Below are 27,147 nucleotides of genomic sequence, written 5' to 3' on the forward strand. Positions count from 1 at the left end.
AAGTGTTATTTTCTTGATGTGGGGATGAAAGTGTAATGCTGTATTTCAAATGCAAATCTAAAAGCACTATTAGGAGGATTATCTTGACACATCTAGTGGAAACTCATAAGAAAATATTTCTGTTTCACAAAAAACAACTTAGAGGAGCATTAATGGAATGTATTGTCATAGGAACTTAGCCAATAAATTTAAATTATTTCCTGCTAAACTTTTTTTTCCTTAAGCAGACTGAGAAAAATATTTTTATATGCAAATACTCAAACCAATTTCGGTGTTGTGTTTGTTTATAAGACCTCAATGTATACTCAGCCAAAATGTTGCAACAGTTTTGTTTATTGATCCTGTGACAATATGTTTTGCTTTTCTTCCTTTGGTTTTTGGGGTTTTTTTTTGGTTGTTGTTGTTGGTGGTGGTGGTTTGTTTGGTTTTTTTTTGCTATCTTTAGGTCTGGAAACTTGATTCATTGTCACTTTTCAGTTAACTATGTCCTGATTTTTTTCCAAGTTTTCTAAGCTTCTGGTGATGAATACTTCTGAAAATTAGGCCACCTATTTCACTATTGATGGATATTGTGGGATTCCAATGACATTTTAAGAAGTGATATGCTACTACTACTGTATTCTGGTTGAACTTGATTAGAGAACAGCTTATGTATTTTTGCAACTATCGTTTTCTTCAAACAACACTTTTCAAGTACATGATACTTCTTGTACGCAAGCTCCTGTGTGACTTTGCTTTTACAGCTTCTGTATTTTTAGCACCAAGGGATGATTTATCCAGGAGTCTCATTAGAATAAACAGTTGCAAAACATATCTGCAGAGGTATTTTAGTATGTTGTTGAATCTGTACTTGCTTTCAAGTTTATATGGGAAAGGAATTTTTTTATAATTTTATCAGATGAGTAATATCACGTAGTATATTGAAATAGTAATTGCACAACAAAATTGCAGAATATTTGGAAAATACGTAATGAAAGTTGAAGATTTATTATTGTTATACTGCAGTATTATTGTAAAGAAAACAAATCTCAAGAGTGAAATTCAGCATGGGTATATTCACGTGGGTAGTGGTGTAAGATTAAAAGTCCTGAAGGTTGATTCTGTTTGTGGATTTGCTGTAACAGTGGCTTGGCAATATGCGTATCTCAGACTTTCAATAGAGCACATACATGGCTCTGTAAGATGCTTTGAATCCCTAAAGGTATAAGATGTGGTAATAGGGTAAGATAAAAATCTGATTTTCTTATTTTATAGAGGGAACTTATGAAAAATAGTTGAAATGAAAGCTGTAGAAAATAATACAGTAGCTTAAGATTCTAGCTGTAACAATTAATAGAGATGGTATACTGAGCTATTTTCTAAATATTCATGTGTGTGAAGAGGGAGGGAAAAGATTTGTGTGTTATGAACATCATAGTACTTATCAAAAAACTTGACAGAATGAGGATCTAGTAAAGGCGCTTGCATAATGAGCATTCTCTTAGGTTTTGGTAACGATAGACGTGTTTATTGATCTCTGCTCCGGTAAGTGTTAAGATACATATTTGACAGAGGAGCACTCAAATCACGCTTCTCAAGAATGGTGGCACAGTGGTATAGTGCACATCACTATATTTTCTCTCGTAATGTGGCAGAAGTTGTAACTCTCTTGGAGTAAAATTTGGAATGAGTTGCCTTTCTCATTAACATATTATTGTATCTATGACTCAAAGTTTATCTGGTTCTAAAAAAGCGTGGGGGTTTTTCTTGGTTTTTTTTTTTTTTCCAAAGAACATTTTATTTGAGCAGCAATCCAATCTATATAGATAGCCACACAATAAAACGAGATTTTTGTTCCAGAGACCTGTTGTACTGGTGTATGTCTTTATGAAATATTAATGTCATTCACCTTAATGTGGTAGATTACCACAGAAGCTTAAAAAAATGCACCACACAGATAAAAGCTGAGTGCAACTTTATTTTAATGATGAGAGAAAACAGTGTTCTGCAAAAAGTAAATGACTTGACGTTACGTGCTCAGCAGGATAGAATAGGAATCAGTGATAAACACAGAAGTGTATAAAAAGCTTGAGAGCTAAGTTGAGAAATGTGCAAGCAAAAGAAAGAAATACTCTTGCTGTCCCTTCTTTCCTTTTACACAGCGTAAGTGCTTGTTGTCTGTGAAATATTTACTATCTTTTGAAATACTTTGAATCCTTTTAATTGTTCATGAAGCAGAACAAATGGTTATCTGGAATTGGAAATGTGGGCTATTGGAGGATATGAGGGCTTATTTAAAGAGGCGTATATGCAAGGGAGATGAACTGTATTTGTGAAAACAGGGTAGCTGTTTCCACACTTCCAGATTCTGAAGTGTGAGACAGTGGCTAATTTAAGTAACAGGTTTTGTCTCCATATGTAGTTAAAGATGATTGTAGAAGGAAGTAACTTCTTACTCTTGTAGCCATTAATACTACTGCAGCAAAAGATGAATGTAAGTCTTAATAATATTTTTTAAATATTTATGGTGTTTTATTAATGACACACAAGAAAACTAGCAAAAAAGTAAATCTGGCTTTTTTTTCTAGCTTCTGATCTTGACTGGATAGTACTGGACTCAGTAATCATATACAGATACAGCCTAGCTACTTGCCTTCATGTAATATAACAGATATTGAAAGGTGTAAGTAGAATTAATTCCAAGTAGAAGTAGTTCCCGTTACATACATAAGACAATGAGTTAAATACATTTTTATCAACTCTGTAGTTTACACAAAGTTGTTTTGAGGTAATACTAGTCCTATTTGCATTGACTCAGTAGAAACATGATAATTTTTTTTCATGAATTTTAACAACTGGAAATACAATACACTTACAGTTATTTTTACAAGATTGTTAGCAGTGCAGGAGTGTTGATGAATTTCTGTGCATAGAGCTTTTGGGAAGCTAGTTTGTTTTGGGCAGTGTATATGTGTGTGTTTAAGAAGGTAGGTTTATCTTAATTGACCTTGGAACTTACACTTAAATATGAACCTAGGAAAAATGGTGTAGGAGTATAGAATTTCATTTGGAAGGGACTTCAGAAGATCCTTATTCTAACATCCTTCTCAAAACAGAATCATCTCAGAGGTATGACCAGGTTATGCTGGCTGTTACCCAGTGTGGTCTTTAAAACCTCCAAGGACAGGGATGCACAACCTCTCTGTGCAATGCTTTCCACTGATCTGACTGCTGTCATGGTGGGCAGTGTGGGCGGGTATGCGTGTGTGGGTGTAAGTTTTTTCTTATGCCCAGTCTGAACCTTTCTTGTTTAAGTCTTGCTTGAATCCTTCCTAAAGGTCGAGAGGAGGATTAGGCTAATACCAATACATTCTTGAGGATTTGGTGTCTTAAGAAGTGGCATAATCTTTCAATGCTATGAATTGTCTTGATCTTGTATCGTGGCATTGAACATTGCTGTTACTGGTTGCTTTCTTTTCATTGTGTTTTGATTGAGAAAGGCTCTGTGGTAGAGACAGTAAGCATCTGAGCGGTGACAGTCCATCAGTCATAGATTTCCTGTAGTAATGTCATTGTCAAAAAAAACTGGGAGGTTGAGATTATGTTATTTTGAAGAAACTACAGTTCTCTTCATCAGATCTTCTAAGATTTAACATAGGAATTTAAAATGCCTCTTCTTACTCTGTGCAGCATTGTATAAATTTCAAATTAGTTCTTCATAAAACCTATAAAATCAATTATATGAAACATTTTTTGCCCAAAGAGAAAACAGTGAAAAAAAACCTGCTGCCTGTTTTGTTTCTGGATACTGAATAGATGTTGAGAATAGTATAGTTATTTTTTTCAGTTACTTTTGAATAAAGGCAAGTGCTTAAATTTCTGTCCCTTTTCCCCCCTCATTGTATGTTTGTCTTCAAAACGTATTTGTTTACTATCTGAATACACTTTAGTCTTTGTATATATCACTGTGTATCAGAACAGCCCTGTAATTCTCATTAGTTTTTTGAATACATTTTTGAGAGTTTAATATCAGTTAATATAATTGAAACAACTTTCTTAGTTTATAGTTAAATCAGATCAAAAAGAGCATAAAGTTAACTTTATAACTGAAAAATGCAGGCCTTAAAGAAAGATCTGTCCCAGCACAGCCAGCATCACCAGAATCTGAGACCATCCAGCCTGCTGAGAAGTCCTATGTCGAATCAGGTAAGGCCTTTCATAAAACATAGGTGAAACAAAAGACATGGTGCTTAATTTGAATTATAATTGTTTCCTTAGTATGAAAGCTCATTATGTTATTACTTTGGGTAGGAAAGTAAATCTTTCATGGATTTGTATGTTGCTTATCCACTATGGTTTATTTAATGGGAATCACTGTCGGTAACTATACAAATAACTGAGCATGACAGTTTTATAACTTAAATGTATTGAAGGCACTCATCAGCTCTTACGAATACCATTGGAACCATATCACATCACAGTAACTTTCTGCTGATGTACAGTTGTGGTTTTGATATGTATGCAACAGTATATGCAGTCAGAATAACAGCAGATTTTCCACCTTATAAAAAAAAAAAAAGACCCAACAAAAAATCACCAAAACACCAAAAACCAACTGACCAAAGAAAAACCCTAACGACCAATTTTGTAAGATAAAATAATCACTTTTCCATTAAAAACAATACTATAGTATAAATAAAATAAATAGAACTTCTACTGTTGAAAAAATAATTTAAATAATTTAAAACCCACGTAGTATTAGTAAAACTTACTAAATTTAAGAAGCATTAAAGAAAAAAAAATTATGCATCAAATTTTAGATACACGATTTGCATTTTAGTGCTATTCAGAGAGTACATAGTTTTTCCTGTTCCTTGAAGCTTATCCTACTTGATGTTGATGTGAAGCTAACACAATAACCCATAAATGTGGAGCATATGGTCAATAAAATGGAATATAGAATTTGTTTTAAAAGACGTGCATTACTTAAGTTATAGTTTATAAATCAAGTTAAGATGTTGGTTAGGTTTTTTGGGGGTTGGTTGGGTTTTTTTTTCCTGTCCCCCATAACTGGTATGATTTTTGATCTCTTATTTGAAAAATGCAGCTGTGATTTGGTTTTGTGCTGTTGGGTTGCTCAATGTTAATTTCAGGATATTTTTATGAAGGCAACGCTTCATATAAATTCTTGTAATGCCCTGGGCTGGTGTGTTAGATGACAACCACTTGTACCTGAAATAAGTTTGTGATTTATTCTACTGTGAATTGCCAAAAGAAGACCCTGATATCGTAATGCTAGTATCTGTTTTCTCTGTTTATAAAGCAAACAAAACCCTCCGTCTGCAAGTGACATTTAGTTGTCAAATATGACATGCTAGTGCTGCTGTCTAAGTTGTAGGAAAGTAATAGATGGAAGTGTTAGTAAAATAATTACTTAGAAGATAATTCTTGGTTTGAATAGTTACGGGAAGTTAATATTACTGACACTGCGAAAAATTTATGTGCAGGAAATGCAGTGTAGATAAATTCCTCCAGCTGATCTTCAGAATCTATCTGATGTTATTGACATTACTTGATGTATTGGAGAGTAAGCAACACAAAATTGTTTTTCTAATTATATAAGTTGCAAAGGTTCACTAAGTCAATCTCTACAGAACTTTTATGGGATAGAATAAGAACATATGGAGGCTACTGAAAGTTGCAAGCCGTGAGCTACTGTTTAGACTTTGCCTTTTGCACTTAACCTTCACTGCAATTTATAATCATTCTAGAGCACAAGAATGCTGATGTAGAATTGGAAGAGGAAATTCAGTCTGTTCTTCATGAAGCTTTCCATTCCCAGCCTGGTAATGCATTAACACTTAGAAATCACTGAGGAATTTATAAATACTGCCATAGGCTAGATGAATGTGTCTGATTTTAGTATGCACTTGAAGTCCTTTGGCCTGCAGAAAACATTTTAATCTGCTAATTTGTAATTTTCAAGAAAATTCAGCAAGTTCAGTCAACAGATCCTAAAACTGTGGCCTCTCACCCAGAGGTGTTCGGCAGCAGTAGCTCAAATCGGTCAGTTGACAAAAATTTCCTTAAAATACTGCATAGGATGCAAGAATGGGTAAACAGAGATCGCTTTTACTGCAGGCAAAGAAAGCACTGCAAATTGGTGTAGGTACTTCGGGTTTATACTTCTGGAAGGTGCAGACAAGTCATCTGTCTCCATCCCTGTCCCCTTTGGGGACTAGTTGAACAACATGAAAGGGTGTGCTGAAGACTGAGTATTTGCTGGTAATAGAATTTACCAAGGCTTCTGTATTATCTAACAATCTGTATTATTGATTAGGAGAGAGACATGAAGATGTAGATGGAAGTATAAATGACCAGTGGCAAGTGAAGGAAGACATACATGGAGAAACTTTTGAAGCTCCTATAACAGATGATTCACTCAAAGAATTAGAGATCGAAATGCCAGAAGCATATGAGACACCAGACTCAGTTCAGAAAGGTATCCAAATGACTAAATATACTTAAAATTAATTTTTGCCAAAAATAAGAACAGAGAAATGGAAATAGGTCTCATTAAAAACTTGACTCGCAATTTCTACTTGCAGTAGAAACTTAGCAAATGTCAACCACAACAAGTATTATTTATCAAATAAATAATTTTAAAATCAAAATGGGATATATTAATACAGTGTGTTTTGGAATCCAGGTGAGTATGTGTTGCGACGGAGGGAAGACACAGTCGCTCAATATGAGTGATCAGCAGACTTCGTTTATTGTCTCTTACAGTCACCTTTTATGCCTTCTTATAATTAGCTCATACATATTACAAAAGTTAAGCTCATTATTGGTTAGTTGCCTAAATACCAAGCCCGCCCCTAGTTTCTCTTCTGTAGTTTTCTGTTCCCACCTGCAACATTCTTTTCCCACCGAAATCTTCCTGTTACTGTGTAACAAGGACAGCCAAAGACAGTGTATTTTGCTTTACTTCAGATAAGCTGAGAGCGATGTGCATTTTTGTCCAGCCAGCTGGACTATGTCTATGTGACCCTTTTCAGCTAGTCAGTTATCCACAAGTATGTATTATTGTTTGATTACTGCTATATTGTCTTCCAACCAAACCAATAAATCTGTGTTCTAGGTATACATATGACTGTATGGAGTCTGCTTCTGGACTTTGTAGCATATTAAGCTAAATTTTAAGAGTTTATTAACATAGCCTTTTGTAGACAGACTTATTCTCACTGTATTTTCCTTCTAATGTGGCTTTCCAAGAGAAGGTTACTCGTGAGGTATATTACAAGTCCTACTTAACATTATACAAAGAAGATACTCATATCCTGCTGACTTGGGGCATTGACAGGATGTTAAAAGTCATTTGTAATCAAAATATTAAAGCAGAATCATATGATCTGAGTCCAACTCAGGGAAAATATTTCTGAATGCTTTTTATCTGCACTACTGAAAATTTTCTATGTGCCTCTTTTTGAAAAGCTTGTGTAATGGATGTCATCTAAAAGTTTTGACTGCTGGAATTACACGGAGATTCTTTCTTCACAATGGAAGTAATTCTTTAGTCTGGGTCTATTATACTTCCTTGTTTCTATATCTCTTACTCATCCACAGTGCAAGTTAAAGTAGGAGAATGGAGGAGAAATTCAAATTCCAGTTACTTTATATCTTTAAAATGACTATTAAGAAGGCAAAGTGAATTTGTTTTAATTTCTTTGTATTTGCACAGGAATTTCTGTGGAGAGTCATCTTTTTCTGAGCAAATGTGTATAGAGTTTATGTGTGTATACACATCAGTATTACAAGAATAAAAGTGAACTTTATTCTTTCAATCTATATATGTATCTTGCTGGCATTAGAAGAAATTTGCTTAGAATTTCTGCTTGGAAATTTGATTATTTATACATAATATTCTGTTATAGGGTCTGCAGCACCATGCATTGATTGTAACATTTTAAAATTTGTAAATACATGTTTGTTTCTCAGATACTGATCTTTTGGCAGATGATCTTGGAGCAATGGAGCCTGAACCATATGAAGCTGCAGGTATAATTCTGTTTTCCAAAATTGGTAATACTGGTTTTCTGCCTAAATGTAGCAAATTATATGAGAAAGGAAAATAGAAAAGGTTAGACTGGTTTAGGAATGTATAGTTTTGAAAATTCTTGACTGTATTGGATGTTTGACTGAGATGACTATTCTATTTTCTATTGCAAATTGTTCTTAAAAGAAACAGATGACAGGTATGGAAACGTTGCTTTCATTGGTGCAAAACCTTTATTTTTACTTTTCTGTGTGTTTCTGGATAGGCAAGAGGTGTGTGGTTGTACAGTCGTAAGAAAGTGAGAATGAGATTTATTGCTTATATTACTGTCTTCTTACAGTCTACAATGTTAAGGTTCTTCTAGCCTATTATTCCTGGCATAAGGCAGAAACTTGTGTTCTCACATGGAACCTGTGACCTTTCAGAAGCATCGAGATTGTAACCTTTCCTTCAGAACTTTGTTTCTTTATGGCTGATTATACTATTAGGGAGTGAGTCAGCATAAAGACTTCACTCTGAACTATCCTTGCACTGTCTTTCTGCACGCTCTAATTCATCTTTAAAGCTTTTTAAAGCAAAATTTCATTTGCCTCGACTAATCCAATTAGCTTATAGTCATCTTCTTATTGTATTTGATATCATGTACAATGGCATTAGTTCATCTTTCCTGTTAGGAAGAAACATTAGGTAGATATTACAGTTTCCCTGGTATCTGATAAGAATTTTCTTCTGGATGCTAACAGTGCTTGTTATAGTACAGGCAGCCTCTTCCATCTACATTAGACGTCAAATTTCTGTTTGAACTAGGCTTCTTACCTTTGGCTCAGTGTTAGTTCTGGACTTTACAGTCCTGTGTCCTAAATATGACAGAAAAATAATATTGTTTGATACAGCTAAAACTGCTTATTTCTATCTTTGTGGGAGATTAAATTGGTAACTGGAAAGCAGTAGAATCCAAGCTGTGATACTTCCAAAGTAAAAGGATTGTTACTTTACCTTCCATACCATGTGTTCTTAGATGTGTTAATGTCGCGAAGAATTGTAGTCACAGAGGAAAATAATCCACATACTTAGCTAGCCAATGAAAAAAAGTAAATTGCTGTAAATCTGTTATGCCAGAAGTGAATGTACATATTTCTTAAGGTCTGATTTCTGGCTCTTACCTTGTCTTCTGTAGATCATCACCAGTGGTCCTGCTGCACGTTAGTAAAGAAGCTACTTTAGAACTGTGAGGATAGGGGAAGATTGCGTTTTTTATTCATATTAGAAGAACTACTAAATATTGATGGAGACTAATGGCTCTCATGGATCTAGTTTTCATACAGAGAGTATAACAGAGGACTGGAAGTGAGAATGGCCCAACAGCTTCCATTAGATTGCAAGTGTCTGTAAGGTTTTTAATTAGTCACTGTTCAACTAAGCTACATTTCGCTATTGACAGCCACGTTACGGGTGCAAGTTAAAATAATCAAGTATTAAAAATAGTTCATATTTCTAATTAAAAAGATTTAATTTTTTGTATTTAATTTACAGTTTCATATGAGTATGATATGGATGTGGAAAAGACAATGAGTGATCCAGAAGCTCCAGGTTTGTAGATTTTCGTGACTTCAGGTTATAATATGATCACATACACTTTTGTAAACATGCTTCAAAGTAACATGTCATTAACTGTTTCATCACAGTTTTATTTTCAGAGAGTTTTTGGCTAGTTTCAAATAAGCCTGATTTTTTGCAGCTTTGTCACCGTTGCATTTGTGAACACCACATTCCACAAGTCCAAGCCACAAATACTTACAAACCTTGTTCTGTTGAAGTCTTCCAGCCTAATTAATGGATTGTCAAAGAACTACTTGTATTCCTAATTTTAAGCCTAAATACAAATACGCATGGATTTACTATATTGTGTAACTTATAGTGTACCTCCTGGATGTGCTTTACAATCCAGCTGTCACTTTCAAATAAAATATTGTAGTATTAACTCAGTATGTTTAGTTCTGTTATTCTTGAGCTAAGTATGTGACTTTTTAAACTTCTCTTGTGCTATTTAGCTGTTGCATGAAAATTTGATTGGAATATAAAATAGTTAATATTATTAAATATAGCATCTTTTATCATTAGCTATATATTATATGGAACATTATACAAGTACAGTCCAAAGTCTTATTTCTATTTATTGAAGTTGCATTGAATTTTGGCCCCAAACCAAGACACAAAAAAAAAACCCCAAACATTTGAGCTCGTAGATAGCATCAGTGTCTTATTGTTATTACACCTGTATATTTGTTTATGTTCTGGAAAAATTCAAAGTCCTACATGAATACTACTTCTATGTAATGTCAGCCAAATGGGCAGAATAATATTTTGAGGGTTAAATTTCTAAATTTCCAGGAGAATGGATGTTGTATTTTAAATTGCATAGAACTGTTTCTGTGGATAAAAAAATAATTTGAGTTTTGCCAAAGATGTTCAAGTTAGTGTGGTGTCAGGAAAAAAAAAAATTAAACAAAGCAAGCAAGCCATAACAAGTGGATTCCAAAATTCCACTGTAAAGCAAGCTGTAACAAGCAGATTCCAAAATTCCACTGTAGAAGTTTGCTATATATAGAAATGATTTAGGAGTATTTCCATTCTGAATTGTAGGTAATCTGTAGATGAGTTTATGAACTGTGTAAGGAAAAACTTACTGATAGTGCTTTATCTTTTTTTATGTTTATCTTGTGATGCTAGCAAATGATTCAGTTCTTTTCACAGGACCTTTTGGAAATCTTCCACTTTGTTGAATACTTAACTTCAATACAGTAAAAAACACTATAGTTTTGAATATCTTTTTGTTCTGAATAAACTCGACACCCTGTTATTTGTGTGTGTGTATTGTCTTAAAATTCCATGACTTTTCATATTGTTTTGTTGTTGTGTGTTTGTTTTTTTTTTCTTTAGCAGAGGATATGGTGCATGGCAATTACAATGAAGATCATGGTATGACAACTGCTATTATTTTGTGAACTGATGGTATTTCATTAATATCAAAGTGAAATCACATTGTCTTAAAATTTTGTATGCTGTCACATTAATTTGCTAGTTCTCAATTAAGGTTTTGGGGTTTGTTATGTTCAAATCCCCTTCCATCTTTAACACTGGAAAAGTGTAGAGTATGCATATAGGCTATATTCCCATATTGGTCCTCTTTGTCACACTTTGTACATATGTGGAATAGGAATGTTGAGGACTTCTCATGCCCTTTTCCTTATGAAACTCTGGCCAAGTCAGCTGTGGTTCATTGCATCTGTATAGCTCAGTATTACTTTCTCATCTTGTCTGTAACTACCAGTTCTTTGGAGATTACTCTATTTTAGTTTGATTTGGTTAATGATTTGCCAATGATTACTGAGACCAAATCAAGAAGCCAATGAAAAGAAGGCTAATGGTCGTCTTGAAACAAAGGTATGTGGTCATGATCTTTTCTGTAAGATCCTTCTGGGGACTACAGTACTTCAGAAAAGTTAACCATATCTTCAGAGCACTCTTCTATATTTAATGTAACCTGAGCAAAGGACAGCAATTCTTAACTTCAAAATATTTTGAGACAGAAAACCTTGAAGTTCATCCTTTGTCGTCAGGGGAGATATTCTGACATCCACCTTTGGGATAGAAGTCAAAATCCCACTGAAGGATATTAGTTGCCCAAAGGTGTATTTAGCCCTCAATCCATGTCTTTTTCAGTCTGCAGTAAAGAATTATTTGCCTCAGCTATGTTGCCCTTGACAAAATGTGTTGGCATCAATAGGATGGAAAAGCAACAGAGACCTAGCTTTTTTCCCTGGGCTTGTTGTTTACTCTCCTTTCCAGCGTATGCTTATTTTACAGTCAATTCCTAATCAAGAATCACTTCTCTTGCTTCTCCCACCTAGATACGAAGGAGAAGTAAAACTTTTATTCTTTACTTTTCATGCTTCTTCATATGTAGTGGTGACATGAACAGAGAATGCTTCCACAGCCCCTGCCCTTGGAATGGTCATTTATACCTGCTTTTGGAGTAAGGTGATCATGGAGGTTCCCAAAGTAATTTGCATCATTTTTTCATAGAATCGGTTCCAAAACTATTCCATGTTCTGCAGTCTCTTCTGGCACCCTAGCACAATAACAGTGAATCGCTCTATTTTGTGAGTAATTCACGTGCTTTGGCAAGCTGTGGTTTCATATGCAATTTGAATAGTATCAGATAAATCAGATTTAGATTTTTTTCTACTCTTTCTTTACTATTCCAAATCCTCTAATTAGGCTGATGAAGAGAATAGGAAGTTCCATTCTTTTTCTCAAAAGGAAATTCCAGGGTAGGAGGTGATTGTAAAAAAAAAATATTGTTGGCTACTAAACTGCCAGGCTTTTTTACACAGCAAATTCTGCCCACAGTTCAATGTAGCCCATTACAAACTGCTTTTCTTTTGATAAAAACTCATCTTTCCGTGACAGAATTTTGCCTTGCTTCCAAATTCTCCCTTAAAGACGTTCTGGTTGTGCGAGAAAGCCCAATGCTTTGTACTTTTTCAAGGGATTTCTTTTGAGAGCTCCAGCCTGGAGCGGTGTAGAAGAGCAAGACCAATCAGGTGAGGCATTGAATGTTCTTCGCATTTGCAAGATGTGGTTGAATTTTTTTTTATCCCCCCCTGCCCCCCATCTTGAAAGTTATATGGATTTCCAAAGTTATTTGGAATTTCACTGTTTGTTCCAAGGGCAGACCTGTATACAGGCACCCTTATTTCCAGGCACTTATAGGTGTCTCAGAAATAAACAGAGAGAATAATGAGAAATTGTTGTCAGGATCCCTAGAAAAGATGAGACACACCACTGGGAAAGATGGTCTAATCACGCTCAGTCCTGTAAGTTCATTTTATGTTGTCAGTCCTTTAAGGTTTGAGCAAACCAGCCAACCATGGATGTCTCTGAAGATTTGATGAAAGATGTGAGGCCATCTTTCAGTGACACACCATTTTTTCCTTCTGAGTTCAGCTATCCAGTTTTAGAGCATGAGAGCTGTAGTTTTCATGAATGTGTGCCAGGCACTATTTTAGCAGTTGGAAGTACCTAGTTTTCATCCCTGTTGTCTCCTGCCCATCTTTCTTGTTACCTTTTGACGTACTTTTGGTTGGATCAAAAAGGAAACAGGTTTGCTCTTTTTCTGGAGGAGAGTTTTTAGCACCTGTTTTCTAAAGACAAGAGATGGAGGCCATCATAGAGATCTGAAGTTCCTTCTCTTAAATGTAAAGCTTGTGGTTTTGACACTAGCTCCAAAACTGCAGTTCCCATCTAATTTTAAAGTTTCAGATGCAAATATCTGAGAAAGCAGCAGAAGTATAAGCTTCTTTATTCTGGAGTCAATGTATCTTCCCCATATCTATCAGATGTGTTTCCCCTCTTCTGGCAGGTGCTGTGATGCAATATTTTCCACAATCCTGGTGCTTTCTAGAATTCTCAGAAAGCTGAGCAGGCAATGCCAAGATAGCAGTTAAATTTCTTTTCCAACTCTTGCTTTGTATGGCTTAGTTCTTAATTCAGGTCAGTGACCAAGTCTAACAGGACTGCAGTTCCTGTAATCACTTTCTCCGTGCATGGTGTTGGGAGAAAATGAAAACGTTTGGTAGGCTGCACCCACTTTGCTTATCTAGCACATTGAAAGGAACAGTCTTTTCCTGCCTCTGGTGGTTGTTGCTGATGCTGAAAATTCTTTAGTTGAAATGGGTGTGCGTGCCCACAGTGAAATGTGTAAACAGATTGATTGTGTAACTTGGAACACAGGAACTCAGTTATTGTACACAACTTTCAGTAGTTTTATGAAGAGTTTTATACAGTTTGTAGCAATGAAGCTAGAGAAAGAAGGCAAGTTTGAGATTTTTTATTAGAAATTAAGAGTTCTGGATGTTTTTTAAAAAATATGCTCTAAGAACTTTATTTTTTAAAGGACGGAGGGGGAGCCAAGTGACTATTAGTGCCTTTTAAAATAAAACAATAGTAGAAAGATTTTATTTCTAAAAAATATCTCATGTAAATAACCTTTTCCAGTTGTGAGTCAGTTCCTATTAAGATAATGAAATTATCCAAAACACTGGATGAACGCTGAACTTCTTTAGTTCAAAAATTCACAATAAATGTATATTGAAAATTCAGACAATTAATAGGTAGCATTTTCTCTATTTTCAGACATTATCTAAAGTAAAATAATGAATGTTCTTAACCTGTTTCTTCAGAATTACAAAAACTAGACTGGCTCTTTACTCAAAGATAAGGAGTGTAAGTGAATTATAACAACTGTATGGAACGGTAGCTTTATTGTTCTCATTGTTTTCAGTATTTCGTCTGTGTAGATAGAATGCTTGAAATTTCAGTATTATGTTCACATTTGTGTTTTTTTTTTTTCTGTAGAAATTCTACTACAAGCTCTAGTAAGGGTTGATATATCTATTCAGGCCCCAAAACTAGAGAAAGTCTTTGAGAGCTTTGCATTTATCATTAAAGCAATTAATTTTATGCTTAACAACCAGATTTTAGGATACTTTGTGCATATCAGCCACCCCAGAACTTTTATTTTTCTTTCCTTTCAGAACTAAAACATGAAAAACAGACTGAGACTCGAGATACAGGTATATACATATATATAAATGTATATATAGATGTGTGTGTGTCTATGTATATATGGGTGGGTTGTGTGTGTGTACGCTCCCACAGGCCTCTCACCATGTATATATATTTATGCATATGGAGCGTACTATAAAATCTTTGTTTTGTATGTAATTGAAGTAGAAATACCTCTAAAATAAATGTTATTGGAATATAAATCATTTTCAAAACCAGATAAATAGTTTAGTCAAGTTATCATAAAAGTCATAACTTAATCATTGGAACATGGTAGTTCAGCATAGACAACCTGCTGTCTGCTGTGAGCCTTGCTCATAACCTCGTAACCAGTGCTTAAGATCATTCAACATGTACAGGCTGTCAATACTAGCTCTGCTTTGTGCATACTTTTTGCTAATGCCTTTGTCTAATCAGCAGAAGCAATTAAAAAAACTGTCTGCAGTGCTCTCTCTGTGTCCTGTATGCTCTGTTGTCTTGAAATAACAGCTTTTTTGAGCGTCAGGTCAGCTGATTGGAAAAGACACAATTATTTAGTTTAGAACTGAAGTCAAGAAATTCTTTAGTGTAAATAAATTGCAAGTGTCTGTTTTGTCACCTTTGTGATCATAAGCTTAAGAGGACAGTCAAATGAGTTAAAAGGTGCCATATTTAAAGAAAATAATTTCATTTTCATGGAATTCATAATTTTAAGTTGAAGAACTTGGTCGTTGTCCTTCAGGAAGGAAGGTGGGACTCCTTAAGGAATTGCATGTTTATCCAAATAAAAAGACTTTAAAAGTTTATTGGTTTTAGGTTTTGTTTCGTTTGGTTTTTAATATATCTAGCAGATGAGTTGATGCTGCAAAAGATCAAAGTGGGAGTTCTTATTATGCTTAGAAAGATTAAGAAGTTTTCTTAAAAATTAAGTTTTTAAAGTTACTGTGTCTTAATCCAAACAACATTTTCTCAGAAGGTATAATATTGAAATATTTACCTAATGAATACAGTAGCAAGACAGAGAAGAAAATTTAAGAAGCAATTTCTCTTTTTTCCCTCAAAGTTCCTGTTTGTTTATAGCAGTGTACTGTTCACAGTTAAACATGCCTGTGCTAGCTGTGTTCTTTTGTGTTCTATGTAAGTTTATCAGTTGAGGACTTGACTTTATTATTGCTCTGAATTAAATGTTTTCTTAGGTGTTGAGGACCTTCCAGAGGAGCTGAATGAAGCTACAGAGCCAGGTATGTATTTTGTAACTGTGATCTTACAGTGCTTTGATGAAATATATGCATTTTGAAGTCTGATGTAAAAGGAAAAAAAGCTTACATGAATTTTTCTTTCTAAACTTCTTCTACAGATGAAATTATTGAAGATTTTGATATTGATAAAGAGCTGTCAGGTACGAGTTTTTATGGTTTGTGAAAGAAAACATTTTTTCCTTCCATTTTTGTTAATTTAATTTAAAAATAAACGAGCAAAAAACAAAGCAGGGAAGTGTGCTATATAGAGAATCATAGAATGGTTTGGGTTGAAAGGAACATTTAAAGATTGTCTGGTCCAACTCCCCTGCCACGGGCAGAGACATCTTTCACGAGATGATCTTGCTCAAAATCCAACCTGACTTCGAACACTTCCAGTGATGGGGCATCCATTACTGCTCTGGGCAACCTGTTCCGGTGTCATGCCACCCTCATCATAAAAAAAATTTTTTTCCTTATGTCTAACCTAAATCTGTCCTCTTTCGCTTTTAAACCATTGCCCCTCGTCCTGTTGTTACAGGCCTCACTAAATTGTCTTTCTCCATTTTTCTTAAAAGTCCCCTTTAAGTACTGAAAGGCTGCAGTAAGGTCCCCCTCAGAGCCTTCTCTTCTCCAGGCTAAACAACCCCAACTCTTTCAGCCTTTCTTCCTAGGAGAGGTTCTCCAGTCCTCTGATAATTTTTGTGGCCCTTCTCTGGACCCAGTCCAACAGGTCACTGTCTGTCTTGCACTGAAAACTTCAGAGCTGGACACAGTACTCCAGGTGGGGTCTCATCAAAGCAGAGTAGAGGGGTAGTAGAATCACCTCCCTCAACTACTGGCCATGCTTCTTGTGATGCAGCCCAGGATACAGTTGGCTTTCTGGGCTGTGAGCGCACATTGCTAGCTCACATCCAGTTTTTCATCCACCAGGATCCCAGAGTCCTTCTCTACAGGGCTGCTCTCAATCCCTTCATCCCTCAGCCTGGATTAGTATTGGGGACTGCCCTGACCCAGGTTGCAGGACCTTGCACTTGGCCTTCTTGAACTTCGTGACATTCTCACGAAGCACTTAGAGCTTCAATTTGAGTAATGGAGTAGGTTAATTTCCCACATCACTACTCAAAAAGGAGAGGTTGTAAATTTTCATTTGTTGTGCTGTGTCAGGGAATTTTGAATGAGTACTGTGTCAAATGTAATTTGAAGATTTTTCTCTAAAAAGTTAAAAATATCTTTAAGCAAGTTTTTTTTCTCAAATGACGTTAATTCAGTCAGCTAGAGCAAATTGATATAAGCAGTTTAGTCTGTGCACAGTGTGCACATTTGATGCTGTATTTATGTATGTTTTCTGTTTGAAAAATGTGTTCTAATATAACTAAACATTTTTTTTACACGATCAACAATTGTAACCAAAATCACTTTTGGGGGGTGTAGTAGGAATGGAGTTGGTGAAAAAGAGGAGCTAAACTTTTGGACATTAAATGCATTCAGTATCTTTTTTTCTGCTTGTAAGTTAACCTGGTTGTTTGTTCTGCAGTTTAAGGCTTCCTTTTTGTTTGATACTAATTTGCTTGTGTGGCTGGTGGGGAATAAAAACAAAGTTGTGAACATCGTGTGTGTAACTTTCGACACTTATTTTCTTTGCAACAGTAGAAAGTAAGCATAAAGAAGATGATGTGGCCACTGAACCAGAGGAATCAGGTATGTATATTATCTTTTGCATGAGTTTGCAACTTAAAACACCCAGAAATAATAAAAAAATTACAAACTATAAATATCGTAGCATAGAGTTCTATGCTGCAGTGAAAATACATTCTAGCTTTAGCTTTTTTCTTTTAAGGACAAACTATTTGGAAGCTAGCATCCTGGGTTTTTTAATGACAATATTGTAGTGGCTCACAGAGCACTCACTCTTCAGTTTTAGAAGTTGTGACTGCTCCCAGTTCAGAAAAACTTACATTGATAAAACCAGCCATATTAAGTCATAAGAAGCTGAAGATTTCTTTGCTATGCTGTTTCCCACCAGCCAATCAGTAGTGCATACTCAGGAGAGTGTATGTAAGAAACAAAATAAAGTGGAATGTGTCCCTAGCTTTGAGCAATTAATTTACGGGCTGCCCAAATCATAGTATACTTTTCCCTCTCTTCCTTTTTTCTTATTGTCTACAGCCAGTATCTTGGCTATTATGAATTCTTTTCTGGTGAGCCTGACTCCCTCCATGCGTGTGCAACTGTCAGTGTGTTAGCAGTAATAGCACTTGGTGATAAATGGCATGTTTAAATTAAACTTATATACAGAATTTAAAAAGAACTGAATTTTGAAGTCAAGTATTTCACAATTACAGCTGGGAACATAATAAGTATGTCAATGTTTTCTAAGCCCATATTGTGCTAGCATGTGAAACTGTGGGAAATTTGTGCTTTGGATAGTACAGTTTCAGAATTTTGAAGTATCATTTTTGAAACTATGCAATCCTGCAATTTACTCATTGGCCTACTCAAGTATTGACTGTTCCCCAGGAAAAACTCAGCTGAGGAAAATTTGCATTGTACTTCTGCAAAAGTAGTATTACAGAGTAGTCTTCATAGGTCACTGTTCTAAGCATAATGGAAAAAAATGCAGCTTTTTGTAGATATTTAGAGAACTGTCCAGTTTTAATTTTGTACACATTTGACTTACAGAAATGCCTGTTCAAGCCGAGGATTACTCAAATGATGATCTAGTGGGTAAGTTACTCTTTAAGTGCTTGGTTTTTTTCCCCAAAAAATGAAACTATAGCTATATGGGAAGTTTGTAAACAGATTACTCTGTGGAGAAGAGTGAAAGGGTATCAGTATTGTCATTTAAAGTTGCTTCCTGTTTTTGAAGCAATAATCATTATGTTTTCCTGCGTAAATGCTGATAATAGTTACTGGGTTATATGGAAGCGTTCCAAATAAAACTGTGAGTAGTTGTAATTTACAACTTAATTCTTAATGATTTCAGACAGAGCTGGATAAGTTGATACAAAAATTTCAGGTCTCAAACTATGGGTGTACTTCTTTTCTGGAGTAACTGATCATAAGTCTGGTAATACTGTCACTTCTCTGTGTATCAGTCAGATCTATTTGATTCCGACTGTGGCACAGTTTTTGGGCACTGATGTAGAAACAGGACTGTTTTGTCATGCCATCAAATTTTTCTTGACATAACTGATTTTAAGAATAGAGCACTTCCAGCTCTTCCATCTGTTGCCTGACAGTAGTAAATGTAGAGTTTTCCAAAACCATTTTTAGAGTAGGTAAATGGCTTCTAAATTTGAAGACTGCATACTATTAAATTTCTTCTGCTTTTTGGATTTAATTACTACAAGTTGCTAGTTTGTTCTTTGGAATTAAGTCATGTTGAGTGAAACACTGAGTTGTATCTCTGGGCAGTAAATAACAGAAGCTGCAATCCAAGAGTCTTGACAGCTATATTTCTGTTTTGTTCTGATTAGCCTGAGCACCTCTCTGGGTTAGTTAATCTTCGCTATATGCAGAAGCTTTTATGTGGTGTGGTGCCCAGATAGTTCTGTGGGGTTTTGTTATAACTTGTAAGAAAAGAAACTTGTATTTGGTTCTTATGCATGCCAAAAGTAGCCAGAGAAGAGGCCTTTGTGGTTGCACAGTACAAATTGGAGGCATGGTTTAGTTCATGTTTTAATTTACATGCTGAACCTTAACTGAGGTGGTTTGAAATGCTCGTATCAATATGTAACTGTGTTGTCTGTGAGGACTTTCTAACCTGTTTGTCACAACAGTCACATGGTGTGTTGAAATGTTTGAAGCCACAGGCATTCATTAATAAATGCCTTATCTAAAAATGCTTTCTTTCATAATGGATATGAAATATTCTAAACCAAAGCTTAGAACCAATGTAGGCACAAGGAGTAGTTACTTTTGACTACTGTTAGTTTTAGCACAGGCAAAAGTTCAGCAAAGGTGGTGTTCTGTTGATCTGTTGTACTTTAAGTTGGAACTGTACTAGAAGAAAAGATGTTTTCTTTCAGAAAACGTTGCTGCTTAAAATTAAAATAACAAAAAAGCTCTTACAGGACTTGCAAAATTTCAGCAGTAGGTAATTCTACTGCACAGTGTCAGTTGAATTGATATGAAGATGATCTTTGACTTACATATACTATTTTAAAACTAAATTCAGAAGCTAAGTATCAACTTGAAATCATTAATTTTTGTTTTTGTGGACCATATTTCTATGGCTTTTTGTGCTGTAATTTATGGCTCAGCCTTGCAGTGGAAGATTAATTTTCTGCCTTCACCAAAAAAGAACCAAAACCAACTTATGTGTATTGTACAGTAGAGGGAAGATTTCCAAATACTCCATTTATAGAATTTATAGAATCAATTAAGTTGCAAAAGACGCTTAAGATTATAGAGTCCAACCATAAACCTAACACTGTCAAGTCCACCACTGTACCATGTCCCTAAGCATCACATCTACACGGTCTTTTAAATACCTCCAGGGATGGTGACTGAACCACTTCCCTGGGCAGCCTGTTCCAATGCTTGAAAAACCCTTTTGGTGTAGAAACTCAAACTAAACCTTCCCTGGCGCAACTTGCTTGTCCTGTCGCTTGTTACTTGTTGTTACCTCGCTCCAACCTCCTTCCAAGCAGCTGTAGAGCGATAAGGTCCCCCTGAGCCCCCTTTTCTCCAGGCTAAACACCCCCAGTTCCCTCGGCCGCTCCTCATAAGCCTTGTGCTCCAGCCCCTCCACCAGCTTCGCTGCCCGTCTCTGGACACGCTCCAGCCCCTCAATGTCCCTCCTGCAGTGAGGGGCCCAAACCTGAACACGGCATTCGAGGTGCCCACCGCACTAGGGCTAAGTACAAAGAGATAATCGCTCCTTTAATTGCAGGGGGACTTTCAAATAAGATTGTGGAATTGAGCCTAGCTGTGCACTCTCTTTTTTATTGTATTGTGATACAAAAAGAGTTCTTTCTATTTTCAAACATCATTAGAATCAAAAATGACTTGTTTTACTCTGAAATAGTATCTATTTCTGATCCTTTTAAAAGTTTTTTTTTAAGTTTATTTTTTTTACCTCCAGTTGTTTTCAAAACTAATGCAACACACTTAGGACAAAACAGAATCGATCAAAACCTATTTCTTCAGTAATTAAACATGCAAGTAACTATTAGATGTAGTATCATATATGCCATTCCTTGTTTAGGAAGTAGAAAATGAAAATAATTTGATAAGCACACAGTCTGCAACAGTGTGACAACATATTCAAGAATCTTTAATAATTTATGTAGTTATGGGGAATCACTTTGAAGACAGAAGAATTGTTGTTTATCAGTTCTTGTATAAAGCTTATTATTTCAGCACATAAAGTAGAATTCAAATAACATCTCTGAAATAAGTACTGACTTATTATAAACTACTGACCAGGAATAAAAATTATATTACTATTAAATTATTGGTTTTTTCCTACTGTCAAGTATGTTTACCTGCTTTTTTTGGATGTGAAACATTCAGTTTGAAGGCAATATTATTCTCACATTTTCCTCTTAAGAGTATGAAATTCATGCTTACCAGGGATTTTTTTTATTTATTATTTGTGGTGGAGGATTCAGTATGCAGTTTTTTGTTGTCAGAATTCTTTCCTTATTTGTTCATGTGATTTCATTTCATCAGATACTCAAAGCTAGTATTTTCTGTTATTTCAGCAGTAATTAATATTAAATTTCATTGTACTGGAGACAGTCAAGAACTCTCCTGATTGAAGAACACCTTTATATACATATGTGCTCTTTACATGTATAAAAGATGTACCTATTTACGTAATAAACATAACTTCAGACAGTGTAAAAGATACTCAGAAATGTCACTAGAGTCCTTATTCTTCAGTAGTATAAATTCATGCAACTTTATTTGAAACGTGGTGTCACCAGTTTGAGTCAGGTTAGGAACAGTTATTTGATTTTTATCTGAAACATAGGAACTTATTTGTTTTGGAAAGAAAACAGGAGATAGTTCAGAGCTGTGCAGAGCATTGTCACATTGCCAGCAAAGGGATCAGGTGTGGGATTTGAATATGCTGGAGTGCAAGTCAGAAGTTGTTTCCTGGCTTCAGGGCATATCACACACAAAAAAATTATGGTGTCTGTCGGTACTGTTTTCCAATTTTCTAAGCTTACTTCTAAAATTATTAACAATATTCCTTTCCAGCTGTAGGCTATTTTATCTGAGGTTATAGTCTCTATTTTTATAAATTAATGCACTTAAGTGGTATGGTAGGTCAGCTTGAAATACTATCGATTTAGAATTTTTTGCTAATCCTGCTTTACACTCTCACATAAACTGCAGTGGTTGTGATAGAGTGGTGCTTGTTGGAGACATATTTTAAGGGAGACATATTACAGTTTTCGGGATACCTTTACTCTCTGTATTTGAATTTTGATCCCTTTTAATATGTGTTGAGATTTAAAATACTTAAGGGTTGTTCGCCCACCCCCCCCCACCCCTCCTTCATCACATATCCTTGACATTTTTATAATCCTGCATTTATTTTACCAACTGCTGAAATCCCCTATGTGTAGAGAAGTTTCCACTTTACAACTTTGACCCTTCCTCATTCCCTGGCTCCTCTTTTCCAATTGTAATTGTCCTTGACTTTAAAAAACAAACAAAAAAATTAAAAAAATTGTGTTAGTATATTTGTGGCATGGCCTAAATTTCCTTTACATGGTAAATGAAGTGCCATATGCTGAGAAAAAGTTTACTGCTTAGATAAATATTTAAGTTTATATTTCCCACCTTATACAGCAACTTTGTGTACATTCATTATGATAGCGCCTAGAAATCATAGCTTTCTAAAATTAACTAGTCTGATACAAAGTTGCCTTTTTTAGCATTTACAATCTTTTTTTGTTGTTTTAGAGTAAGTTGTGTTGTGGTTGGTCCTTTAATATAGATTTCCCCTTATTTTTTCAGATACTTAAAGCTTCAAAAGAAAAGTCCCTACATCAGGAGGACCAGCCCTAACCATACGCTACAAAAGGGGAGCAGATGGTTGCAATAGATCTTATGATGTAATTATTGAGCAGTTCAGGGTTTGGGGAGCAAACACTAAGATATTGTAAATGGGTTTTAGCCAACTGTCATTTTAGTAAGCTTTTTTAACACTTGGATGTTTAATTTACATTCCTGTCTGATTTTCCTGATTTTCTTTTTTTTTTTTTTCTTTCTTGGTCAAGTTTAGTGGATCCATTATTTTTTTCTTCTGTGTTTGTGACAGAGTTGCAACTTCAGGCTGCATTTTGTTTGTGCTGTTTAAGCAATTGTTAATATTCTATTTATAACATAGAAGCAAGTACATTTTTTCAGATTTTAATATTTATCTTTTGGGTTGGATTCATACAGTATGTACAGAGCAGTTTGGTCAAACAAAACATGTAATATTATGAGCATAATAAAACATTTAAACTATTTTATAACTGCTGATATAGCATACAGCCTAACTACATTTTATTGAAAACAGTAATTGGACACACACTATGCTGTGAAGTTTGACTTAGATCTCTTTGCAGTGATGTTATGTCAACAGTTACACTACATGAATTTTCAGGTGCTTTTTAAAATAGCCTAACGAGCTACAAAATATGTATGTTTAATTCATACTAGTAAAGGGCAGATTACTAAATTAATTCTTTCAGAAACCCATTATGTGTGAATTTAGAGCTTGTTATTTATGCACATTTGATTTTTTTTTTAAAGCAAAAACGTCTAGAAATGACATAATAGTTTGGCAGGGAGTCAGTGCAGACTGCAACAAAACTTGAGTTGCTGGAATCAAGATTAATTCAGTAAAATTCTTCTGGTTTGCCTACCAATATAATGACCTCGAAGCTGAATTTAGTAAGCTTTATATTCAGTGAATTATTTAAAAATTCAAATCTGCATAAATATTTGACTTGTAAATTTTATTTAAAAAAAGAAAAGCTTTGGACATTCAAACTTAAGAAAAATAGGATATCAGAATTTAAGACCTGCAATCATAAAAGCTCTTGTATATGGTACATCTGAAATTTAGACTTTGAATGATTTAGAATTTTAATATAACAGGTGTACTTCTTACCTGTTCTGTGCTGCTGTTCCACAATTATGAAGGCATACTTTATTCTTTGGCATTTTGCATGTGTTCCTTTTCGGCTCAGGAATAATTGCTGTGATTTTAGAAAATTGCCAAGTCTGATACAGGAGCTTAGAATAAATAAAATAATACAAGGTTTTTTAGAAGAAAAATCAGTTTGGTAGCCCTAACAGTGGTTGCCTTTTGGTTGGCAGGGAGATTTTAAATTTTTGTAGCACTGTTTTGAAGTCAGGTTTTTAGTTGCTTACATTCATAGTGAAAGGGTCATCCTATATGCATGTTTCTTTTTTTGTTTGGGATTTCAGTAATACTCACATAAGTGAGTGTTACATCTGATCAACAAACGCAGATGGCCCAAAGTGATCTTCTTTAGACTTTTCAGGAAAGCAATAATATTCTTAGACTGTGACGTGGTTTGGGATGGGATATTTTAGTAAAATTACCTGTGATTGTGAATTGCAAAGCAATAATTTTTACAAAGCCATATTTTGTGAGGAAGCTTGGGAATGATTTTAGAATGTTGAATGGAGAACTGTTTATATAACAGTGGCAGCCTATTTGTAGAATTATGGGACTGTGAGAGTATTATATTATGCTGTGATCAGATTTTAAATATTTGTGATTTTACGTGCTTCATGTTTACAAAAATATGCCAAGCTGAGCAAGGTCAAGCAGACTATTAAAAAAAATGTATATTTAATCTGTTTTAATGTTTGGCTGCAATAAAACACAGAAGAATATCTTTGTCTTTCTAGTGTCATTATTTTTCCAAAATGTGGTAGATACTAACAATGGGGATAAATGTTTGACTCAGCCACTAATTAATACTATTTTTCAAATTAATCATTTTGAGTGTTTTAAAATAAATGTGAAAGTATTACTTCCAAAGATGAAGAAATATAGCAAGTGATTTTTATTTTTGGATGATACTGTGTGAAGGAAGCAGGCAGTACTCCTAAGATATCTGTGTTCTATATTTGTGTTGTGCTTTTTGATTGCAGAATAGCTAATATTCCAATCAAATTTGGCCTGAATTTTGCCCGTGATACATAATTTCTATTTTTAACTTAAAGTGGATGAGATACCACTCTTTAACAAAGGCAAATGTGTGTGTGAAGTATATCTACCTTTCATAGAGAAATATTCTAGGTTATGGTTGTAGTTTAAATCCAAAATCTGGCAAGGGTGTTGTGTCTGTGTAGTTCTCTGTTTGAAAACAAAGATGTTCCTTTGACCTTTTCAGTTTTCAAACATCAACATATTTTTATGATTAAATATTACTGAATTAAGAACTGTAGTCAAAGAAGATTACATCTTCAAAAGATTATTTTTTATTATTATTATTTTTTCATGTTGCTACATTGCTTCTTGCTATATCTCAGTGAATCTGAAATCTTGGATTCGGTTACTGTTTTGGGAAAACACAGGAAGAAATAGCAATAAGGAAAGCAAAATGTAAATAAGGTCAGGATATTAAAGTTTTATTTTAATACTGAAGATTTGCTGCAATTTTAAGTCACTTTTTCACATTCTCAGTAATTAAAAAGGTATCATATGAAACTATTCTTTCTAAAAAGTAAAGAGAATGGATGAGATTAGAGGAAAAATACTGAAAAATGTCATGTTTTTACTGAATATTTTAGTAATTTTACATGCTTCAAAAATTGTGTAACTAATAAATTGTATCATACATTGATAGCATTGATTGGGATTCATGTAAAATCTACAATGTCTGAAATACATTTTTAGTTTTGAATTGGGTCATTGTCACATGCATTCAGAAATATTTAGACATATTGTAATATGAAAAATAAATGTTTTCTTTATAGTAGAAACCTGCTTGGGAATACCTGGTGAACATTTCATGGTGATAGCAGTCCTAGCCTGTAGAGACTGGTTAAAACAGTTTTTTCTGTGATTTTTATCTAGATTTGTTTTGCTGGAAATGGAGAAATTGAGTACAGGATGAGAGTAGTTTGAATAGCTAAGAAAATTTTTGTTTGAGCTACAGTTGGTTTGAGTTGATGACAAAACAGTCTCAAGATTTAACTATCATATCCCTGTCTTGTAGACATTTTTAAACCTTTGTCAGAAATAGCAAGATGAAAACCATTTTGTACTGTCAAAGTAAGCTAGGGATCAGTGGAGGGAACAAAGCGATATGTGCTAAATATCATGCTGAATTCTTGTTTAACTATGGTGAGACCTGAGAGAAACAAGCTCTTCAGAGCTAGCAAGATCAAGATGTGATGAATTTCAAAAGCAGCTACCTAGAAGGAGAAGCTGGAGTATTTAAAGATCATTGGAGAGGCTTTGGTGAAGTCAGTGGCAGCTAATTTTGCAGAATACAGGTTGAAAAAGTTCTAAGAATTTGGAGAATTGATCCTAGTACATAAGTGGATATAGAGAACTACCGTTATATGTTGCATGACCCTCAGTAATAAAGAAATGTGAAGTTGGGCAAGAAATGGGAGATAGAAACAGGCTTTAGAGTGATGAGCTCATACTTAGTTTTTCCTGTGATGGAAAAGAAGTTACAAAAATACACGGATGTCCAAGATGGGTGGAAGAGAGTTGCTGAGACACCTAAGAGGGAATTAGAAGAGGTCAGGTGAGACTGTCATTGTTGCTCATAAGGGAAAGATCCAGGGAAATGGATGGATAAGTAGCGTGCTGTATCGTGGTTAACTATCCTGTAATGAGTTGTTCATATGCTTTGAGTTGGTAAAAATAATAGATATAGGAATATATAAACTATTCCGTGCCTCATCCGGAGCTGCATTATTGCTCTTTTTAAAATACAGTATTTCTGATGGCATACAAATGGACACGACTACTCTATTTATTGTTATGCATACACACACACAAAAAAGCCCCAACGAATGGAAGAGCCTGTATTTTAGAAAGTACTGAACAATGCTTTCATTAGCATACTGTTATAGTAATAATATTCATTCTTTAAGTTATCCCATAGTATGTAACTGACTATAGATCTGTTTGTCATTTCTTTCCATTTAATTGGCAATCTGGATTGTATGGTGTAATTGAAGAGGTGAAAGACTTTCAATATGACCATATTTATTAAATTTACCATATCGTAATCAAGTGTCCTCCTGAAACCAGGACAT

The 27,147-nt window shown here is 34.7% G+C and overlaps 1 protein-coding gene across 12 annotated transcripts in view; it reads left to right on the forward strand.

The window, feature by feature from the left end:
- Positions 1 to 27,147, forward strand: part of ASPH (aspartate beta-hydroxylase) — a 123,244-nt gene that overhangs the window by 35,413 nt on the left and 60,684 nt on the right. For 7 of the 12 annotated variants that reach the window (XR_008821072.1, XR_008821073.1, XM_056333740.1 and 4 more), the window contains 11 exons: positions 4,099 to 4,185; positions 5,751 to 5,825; positions 6,320 to 6,481; positions 7,978 to 8,037; positions 9,569 to 9,625; positions 10,976 to 11,014; positions 14,635 to 14,673; positions 15,841 to 15,885; positions 16,002 to 16,043; positions 17,533 to 17,583; positions 18,565 to 18,609. Coding sequence is in view for 10 of the 12 variants with exons in the window: in XM_056333740.1 (XP_056189715.1) it covers positions 4,099 to 4,185; positions 5,751 to 5,825; positions 6,320 to 6,481; positions 7,978 to 8,037; positions 9,569 to 9,625; positions 10,976 to 11,014; positions 14,635 to 14,673; positions 15,841 to 15,885; positions 16,002 to 16,043; positions 17,533 to 17,583; positions 18,565 to 18,609 (702 nt within the window). In the remaining 2 variants the exon portion in view is untranslated. The remainder of the gene's footprint in view (positions 1 to 4,098; positions 4,186 to 5,750; positions 5,826 to 6,319; positions 6,482 to 7,977; positions 8,038 to 9,568; positions 9,626 to 10,975; positions 11,015 to 14,634; positions 14,674 to 15,840; positions 15,886 to 16,001; positions 16,044 to 17,532; positions 17,584 to 18,564; positions 18,610 to 27,147) is intronic. The other 5 variants (XM_056333739.1, XM_056333738.1, XM_056333746.1 and 2 more) reach the window with 5 other exon arrangements.

This window comes from Falco biarmicus, chromosome 3 (genome assembly GCF_023638135.1).
Source record: "Falco biarmicus isolate bFalBia1 chromosome 3, bFalBia1.pri, whole genome shotgun sequence".
NCBI lineage: Eukaryota > Metazoa > Chordata > Aves > Falconiformes > Falconidae > Falco > Falco biarmicus.